The 8,193-nt window shown below is 43.7% G+C and overlaps 2 protein-coding genes across 2 annotated transcripts; both read right to left on the reverse strand.

Moving 5' to 3' along the window:
* Nucleotides 1-703: 703 nt before the first annotated feature.
* On the reverse strand, nt 704-1,381 carry LOC139735935 (uncharacterized). The gene has a single exon (XM_071646689.1). The coding sequence runs from the start codon at nt 1,379-1,381 to the stop codon at nt 704-706; it is 678 nt and encodes a 225-aa protein (XP_071502790.1).
* Nucleotides 1,382-4,602: 3,221 nt separating this feature from the next.
* Nucleotides 4,603-5,280, reverse strand: LOC139735936 (uncharacterized). The gene has a single exon (XM_071646690.1). The coding sequence runs from the start codon at nt 5,278-5,280 to the stop codon at nt 4,603-4,605; it is 678 nt and encodes a 225-aa protein (XP_071502791.1).
* Between the last annotated feature and the right edge of the window lie 2,913 nt (nt 5,281-8,193).

Raw genomic sequence — 8,193 nt, forward strand, 5'->3', positions numbered from 1 at the left:
GGTATCGTAACTGTATAGCACAGATGAGAAAAAATGAGAAGTACGGATGTTAAGCGTAGGACGTACGAGAGAGGTTGGAACGGGGATACGACTGTACTAGTTACCTCTATATAGGGAAAATGGAAGTACGAGCCCTATAAAGAGCAAGGCGTGTAGTATCAAAACTAATGCGTGAGCAAAAGTTACGGAGGCCACGAAAAACCCCCCGTGGAGGAAACGTGGTTGCGACCAAGGATACTAAACGAGGGCGCACTCCCTGGCTCCTTGCTCGGACGTGAAGGATAAAATGACCGTATGGAGAAAATTAAAAGCGTAAAACAATGAGCAAGCGGGATAAATGAAGCCTTTTAACGCCTGCTAAACAAACATAGGGCGTGAGGTTGGTACAAGATTTGCCTGTTTGGAAAAAAGGCGTCGAGAAACAAGTGGGGTACAAAACGTCGAACTATACGAGATGACATACGAAAAGTAACGAAATTCCAAAAAATGCTGAAATGTAGGAACTGCTGGATGCGGCCGTTTACGAACGTTCAAAAATTGAGAATAAACTTCGTAATGGGATATATGAGACCTATGGAGTGAGAGTACAAAACTATACAGGGTATCTGACCAAGAAAGTTTAGATACTGGGACGTTCACGAAAAAGAAACTGTGCAAAAGGAAGATGAAATCCTTGCTATATAGAAAGGCTAAATCAAAGCGATTAAATGCCGAGAGAGGTAGAAGCTAATAGCTTGGACTCTAAATCAATTTGCACGTATTTATTGCGAGCCTTATCGGAGCTCCATCTACCCTGCCTAGAAATCAAGAAAGTAGGAACGTGAGCGTTGAATGCGGCTGTAGCGCCGCCGGACCTCATACTGTGAAGCCCGTACCTAGAGATGTCGGGCACAAAAGGCTTAATGGCATCCAGTATGATCTCGCGAGTGCGAGAGTAACTTAAAGGATGAGAGGTGGGAATCAGGCCGCGCTTGGAGACCTGCAACCTACGAAGAACTGGGAGGGGACAATCTAGAGGATCACCGAGAGCGGCAAAATAGCGCTCCGCTACGCGAACTGGATAGGTGTCCTTGCCTGTCCTGGCGATGACTATGTCGCTACCTTGTCTGAATTGATCCGATTTCGAACTTGGTAGGTGGATACTAAGACGTTCCTGCGAGAAGGTGCAGGTTTTTCGAGATACCTTTTTGAGATCGTCAAAACGCATGAATCCGGCGTAGGAGATAAAAGAAATGAACAGGATCCGGAGATCCGCCAAAGACGCGTTGGCTTGGCCGTGCACTTTCCAGATTTCTCGCAAAATATGTGGAGTTAACGGTAACTTGCGTGAGGTTGGAGAAGAATGTAGGCGCTTGAAACCCTGAAGGGCAGTCTTGACCATGGGATCGTCGGGTGGGCGACGGAAAACCTGCTAAACTGTGAATCCACTTGATGGCGGCTATTGTTGGGTCTGCGACGGACTTGGGACCGGTAGCTGCCAGGTGCGCCAGGTAGAGGGAAAGGTGAAAGGGGGCGACCGGGAAAGCTGGAATGCTTGGATGCGAGGTTGTCCAAGCCTCCCATTTTCTCCAATACGTGAGATAGAGCCTTGTGGTGGAATCGGCTTTGGAGGATGCGAGGAGTGCTGGAAGATCTACGACTGCCAGACGTTGCAGGGCTGGATCGTGTAAGGAAGCGGTGTACTTAGCCCATTCGCCTGTGAAATCAAGAAGGAAAAAAGAACGACAGACCAGCAACCTTGCCTGGGAACAATCTTGCGGAATATAAAAATAGCATAAATGTGATGATCAACATGATCAAAGCAAACTTGTAAAAATATCAGTATACTAAAGTATATGGAAGACAAACATTAACTGCAAGGGAGGGGTATGCTGGGTGGGAGTGATGGTGGAATGCTCGACCGAGAATGAAGCCCTGAAAGGCTAACTAGGAGAATATATAAGCAGGCGAGGAGGAGAATGCGAACAATATTACGCAACAAAAAAATGCGCAACAGAAGGAAGAGGTATGCGCTCGCTAGCGAAAATAAATTCCACTTTCTATCTCTGTTACCGCTACGCCTCTCACTCCGAAAGAAAGTTCATTTATTTTCTATATCTCGCTCATACACGCATACGGATGACACACGCACGGACATAATGAAATCATGACACGTGAAAACGTTGAATTTTGTGAACACCCTGCAATTGGGTTGAGCATACCACGCGCTCTCGAGAAACGCCAAAGAAAGTACGGAAGGAGAAGACATGCAAATTCCGAAGGACGTAACTTCAAGATAGTAAAACTCTGAGAACTGTGGCACCAGAAAAGGGTGTGCTTTATGAACAGTTGACGCTCTCAAATTGGCATCGGCCAATATTAATCTGGCTCTCAACATTTCGCTAAGTGCGAAAATGGACCAAAATATTCCATAAAACAGAACAAAAAGTTCTGCCGTTCGGCGCTCAAATCGGCCGTGTAAATAAGGAAGCGTAATGTGTTCCGTTAAACGATCAAAATAATCGTTGCTATTCGGCTCTCAAAAGGAAGCAATAAAATCGAAATCAAAGGATCGGAAACTATTCGAGTCTGTCAACACTTCTGAAATTTTAGGTGCATGCTGCGCAGTAACCTAATTCGGAGGAACAAAAACCGCGCCTGGTTCTTCTAAGCGGAATCCTAAAGTTGAACCTCAGTGCCAAGGAGAGGAAAGAAGGCTTTTCGCAAAATACGGTAGAGTCCCCCAAGGAAGGAGGAGTGAATGATACACTCAATAGCCTTCAATCGTGCACATGCCCACCGAAATGTAAACCGTCCGGGCATATGAAAGGCCAAAAAGAAGACGATGGCCATTTAGGAACTAGCAAGGTGCCGATGGCTTTGAACGAAGCCATGCGCTTGATGAGTTGGGGTATTAAAGAAACGGGGGGACAAAAATAATTGTTATCTGCGCTCCAATCTTGGTAAAAGGCGTCTATGCCGGCGGATCCCTTACACCAAAATCTGGAGTTAAACACAGGAATCTTGGTGTTCTGAGGCGAAGCGAATCTGTCAACCGAATGAGGGCCCCAAATAGAATCGATAAACAGAAAAGACCGTTGATCGATAGACCAATCGTCGAAATCGCGATATCTGCTTATCCTGTCGGCAAGTTTATTTTCGATTCTAGGCGACCATTCGGGAGTTAAAACAATATCGTGTGCTCTACATAGATTGAATATGCTAAGGGCTAAAGAATGCAAATCTGGCTTCACGCTGCCCTTCCTAATAATTCGAGGAACGTTTGAATTATCTGTGAACCATTTAATCTTCTGAGTGGAAAAAATAGTCAAGCCTTGCGACAAAATATTATGAACGGTGGCCAGCTCGCGCCATGTAGAACTGTTTTTTGCGTCTGATTCGCTCCAAACGCCGTGAAAGACCGTATGGGGGGGGGGGGCCGCGATGAACCCCCCGAAACCAATGTCGCTCGCGTCCGAATACACTTGGATAGTAGGAGCTAAACGAAAACTGAATGGGTTGCCATTGAACGATGAAATGTTAGCGAACCAAAAATGCAGCTCGTCTGAAGCTGGCTCAGGAAGAAAGATTGACTCAGTCCAAAAAGAACGCGATTCGATGGCCCGATACAATGCACGGGTCATGAGGCTAGAAGCGGGGCCAAGGGCAAGGGACATGGAAATTAAATGACCGGCACAAGATGCCAACGTTTTGACCGGCACTTTGTTTTTTGATCGACTCAAAATCAGAATTTGATCTATCAAGGATAAGAGTTTGTCGATTTTAGCTTTCGGCACGTAAAACTGTTCCGTTTTAGAATCAATGATGAAACCAAGATAGCAAATGCTTTGAGAAGGTTGCCAAATGCATTTTTTCTCGCTGAAAACAAAGCCGCTGCGAACAACTGTATCGCGGACTATGGCCACGTTGAGACTGGCCACGCCGAGAGAGGGAGAAATGATAAGCCCATCATCGATGTATATGAAGGACGAAATACCTTGCGAGCGCCATTGATAGACTAGAGGTCTGGTCAATTTAGTAAAAATATAGGATGCGGAAGAAAGGCCGAATGGAAGTACAGTGAATTTATAATATCTCAAAGTGGAATCTGCGTGTTTCCATGAAAAACCCAAGTATTGCTGGTGTTGAGGGAATATGTCTAAGTGATGATAACCGGATTCGAAATCAAATGAAAAATAAAACTGATCTTTATCTAAAGCTTGAGTGATATGAGGTAAATCTTCGTATTTGAATTTGATTTTCTTGACAAATTTGTTTGGATGTCGCAAATCTAAAACCAAGCGTAACTTCTTGCCTACGGAAACAGTTAAAGGATTACAACACGTTGGGCGGGTGTCAACTTCGACAATGCACTTCTTTCTTAACAAATCAGAGATTGCCGACTCAACAAAGTCGGGGTGCTTTAAACTAGAACGATTGTTCTTGGCACAAAAAGGGGGAGGAATCGTCTCAAAAGGAATTTTATACCCGTCCTTTACCAAATCAAGAATGAATTTGCTGGCTTTAAGTTCTTGCTCCCAAAATGAATAACATTGTTTCAATCTACCTTTCACTCCTGGGGGAAGTGGTGTCTGGAGATCTGGCTCAGCATGCTCCCAGTGTCTAGCTGGAGGTTCCTGGTGGACCGACGAGGGATCCGGCTCCGGGAAGCTGGCGGAAGGCCTGTCTGCTGGCTCTGAGGGAGGGGCAGTTGGTGCGAACGTGGACTGTGATACCGCATTGGAAACAAATGCGGTTCTCTGCTCGGAATGCGGGGGTGAAGGGCCTTGGTGTGTAGCGACGAAAGGAAGCGTAGCCGCAAGGAGCAGAAGAGTACGGAAGAGCCCGAGAACGTGGATATGGGCGTGGCCGGGCCTGTGCCCTGGCTGCTTTCTTGGTGGACTCTGATTTCTTGGTGGCGGCTGTCTTCTCTGCCTTCCGTAAACGCTTCTCGTCCCCCGAATCGTCTGCGAGCTCGTCTGCGACATACTCCTTAACTGTCAACCAACCGAGGGGGGAACGGTCGGCTATTTTGATGAGCTTCTGGCGCTGATGTAGCTCTGTGAGCGCCTGCTTGAGGTGCTGGACGGCGGAGCTTGGGTCGACCTCTTCGAGAGAAGAAAGAGCGGATTCAATGAGATTAGCAACTTTGGCAGTGTGCTCAAATTGCTGCTTGTTGCCTTCGCTCTTAAAGACGGGAAGGTCCGATGACTGGTGTTTGCAGGCGAGGTCGACTCTCTTCTGTATGGCGTTGATGGCTTGTAGAATGTCGAGGTTCGACGGGGCGGTGTCGCCGTCCATGGTACGTAAGCTGACTCGAAACGATGAGGAGAGCGCAGACTGATGAGTGATGGTGGAATGCTCGACCGAGAATGAAGCCTGAATATAAGCAGGCGAGGAGGAGAATGCGAACAATGGATTACGCAAAAAAAAAAAAAAATGCGCAACAAAAGGAAGAGGTATGCGCTCGCTAGCGAAAATAAATTCCACTATGCAACTATACAACAATGGAATGGATGTCAGGTTTTAGCCAATCAGAACGCAAGAAACCGTACAACTATGCCACTATGTAACTACGCAACTGTGCAACTGTACTGCCCTAGAATGCCTGTATGGTTGTCACTCGCACGGGCCGAAGTGCCATTAACCGAACAACCATACGTCCCTGCATCCCGTTACGGAACGCCTGTCGGGTTTTTCGCGTCCTGATTGGCTAGAACCCTACAGCCGTTCCTACACTCATGTATTTATGTATGACTGTCTGGTTTTTCGCGTCCTGATTGGCTAAAACCCTACAACCGTTCCTACACTCATGTATTTATGTAGGCTATGTCTGTCGGGTTTTCCGCGTCTTGATTGGCTAAAACCTTACAGCCGTTCCCACACCCATGCATGTAGGTCTGTCGGGTTTTTCGCGTCCTTATTGGCTAAAACCCTACAGCCGTTCCTACACTCATGTGTTTATGTATGTCTGTCGGGTTTTTCGCGTCCTGATTGGGTTAAACCCGACAGGCGTTCAGTAATGGGATGAAGGGACGTATAGTTGTTCGGTTAATGGCACTTCGGCCCGTGCGAGTGACGACCATACAGGCATTCTGGTTACAGCTCGTTATTCCGAAGGTTCGTTATTCCGAAGGTTCGTTATTCCGAAGGTTCGTTATTCCGAAGATTCGTTGTTCCGAAGGTTCGTTAATTCGAAAATGAAATAAGATTCGTTATTCCGAAGGCTCATTAATCCGAAAATGATACTAGGTTCGTAATTCCGAAGGTTCGTTAATCCGAAAATAAAATAAGGTTCGTTATTCCGAAGGTTCGTTGATCCGAAAATAAAAATAGGATCGTTATGCCGAAGGTTCGTTAATCCGAAAATGAAATAAGGCTCGTTATTTTGAAGGTTCGTTAATCCGAATAGGAAATAAGGCTCATTACTCCGAAGGTTCGTTAATCCGAAAATAAAATATGGCTCTTAAATTCCGAACAAAGGTGTAAAATTCTTGTCGTGACAAAATATTGTGTTTTAATTAGAATACTGTCTTATGTGTTCGTTGACACCTGTGCGCATGATTATGTGTGACTGTGTGTATTGAGGTCAAGTACATAGAACCTTTGAAATTACTGTTCAAATGCCAATCTTATCCGCTTTCACCCCCATTATCATCGCCTCGTAGCCATCGTTATCGATAGTCTAAAATTCATCATAACAATTCAGGAGAGGCATGCTCACTATGAAAAGGGGATGCCAGCATACTCAAACTCTCTTTTGACACATAAACGCATACTTCTTTTTTTTTCAGTGATCTTTTTATTAATTCCATTTCCTTTGAGAATATAACAATTCAAAAAAAAATACACACATTCTACATAACATCTATCATAAATCATGTAAATGTTCCTACAGTTATGAGACATAATCCATAATCCATAAAAGAATAATCATTCAATTCATTTTGAGGCAGAAATCAAACAGAAGAAAGAAAATAGAATGAATTATCCGATCATTCCTTTTTAACTACAAAACAAACAAGAAAAATTCATATGCAATTGTAAGCAATTTAGCCAAACACTAGAAAAACAGGAAATAAAATTTCTATTATATTAAAAGAACAATAACAACAACAACAACAACAAAGAACCACCCTCATTCCCACCTTTCCACCATAACCAACCCTCAACTACTCATAACTTTAAACTTTAACCCCCCCAAATAAAAAAAAGAAACCGTCCCTCTCATATCTAAACCACCTCCCCACCCTCTACACCACATCCACCTCCTTACCCGAGACAGACACACTCCCTCTCATCCACCTCTCATCTCATCCACCTTTCATCCACCCACCCATTCACACACCCACCCTGCACACACATCCACTTAACACACACACACACACACTCACACACACACACATCCACTTAAAACACACATTCACACCCCCTACACACACATTCACTCAACACAGCACACAATTATTTCTGCTCGCATTCAGAACATAAATAATTATACTAATTATGCTTAGGATATATGCTGCATACACACAATACATGCATGCACATACACATATTATACACACAATATACATATCCACATACCTGCATATATATTTCATATACACAATACTTATCTCTGAACTCAAAAATATCTATAAAAAAAGTCAGTGATCAAACACACACAAAAGGGGAGAAGTACGGGTGCATAAATAAACTAATCCTTTACAAATTATTTAAACATTCCCATTTCAGCAAATGCAAACCCGGTTTATTACTTCTAATGGCAATATCATTCTCTTCCTTTCGACATATCATTAATGCCTTTTTTAATTCTGCCAATGTCGGTGTTATTAACTGTGACCTCGCTTTATATAACATATGTTTAACTATAAGAATAAGAGTGTTGTACAATTTGATTCTGTGAGAAGTTCCTTCTAAACCAATATGTATATCCCGCCAAGCAAAATTACGTAACTCTTCTAACTGAAAGTACTCAATGAAATCATGCCATAAAGATTTAACTTTTTCACAGTTCCAAAATAAATGCGAGTAAGTTTCAGAGCTTTTTCCACAAAAAGAACATAAATTATCAGCCACAAAACCAAATTTTAGGAGCTGTTCCTTAGTATAAATCGCCCCGTGTAATAACTTATATTGAAATTCTCTTAAATCTCCAATTAGAGTTGAACTTCTGGGCCTTATAAAAATATCTCTCATACTTTTATCAGC

Source organism: Diadema antillarum, unplaced genomic scaffold, assembly GCF_040938485.1.
Source record: "Diadema antillarum isolate AM-2024a unplaced genomic scaffold, OU_Dant_1.0 seq00000610_RagTag, whole genome shotgun sequence".
In the NCBI taxonomy this organism is placed as follows: Eukaryota; Metazoa; Echinodermata; class Echinoidea; order Diadematoida; family Diadematidae; genus Diadema; species Diadema antillarum.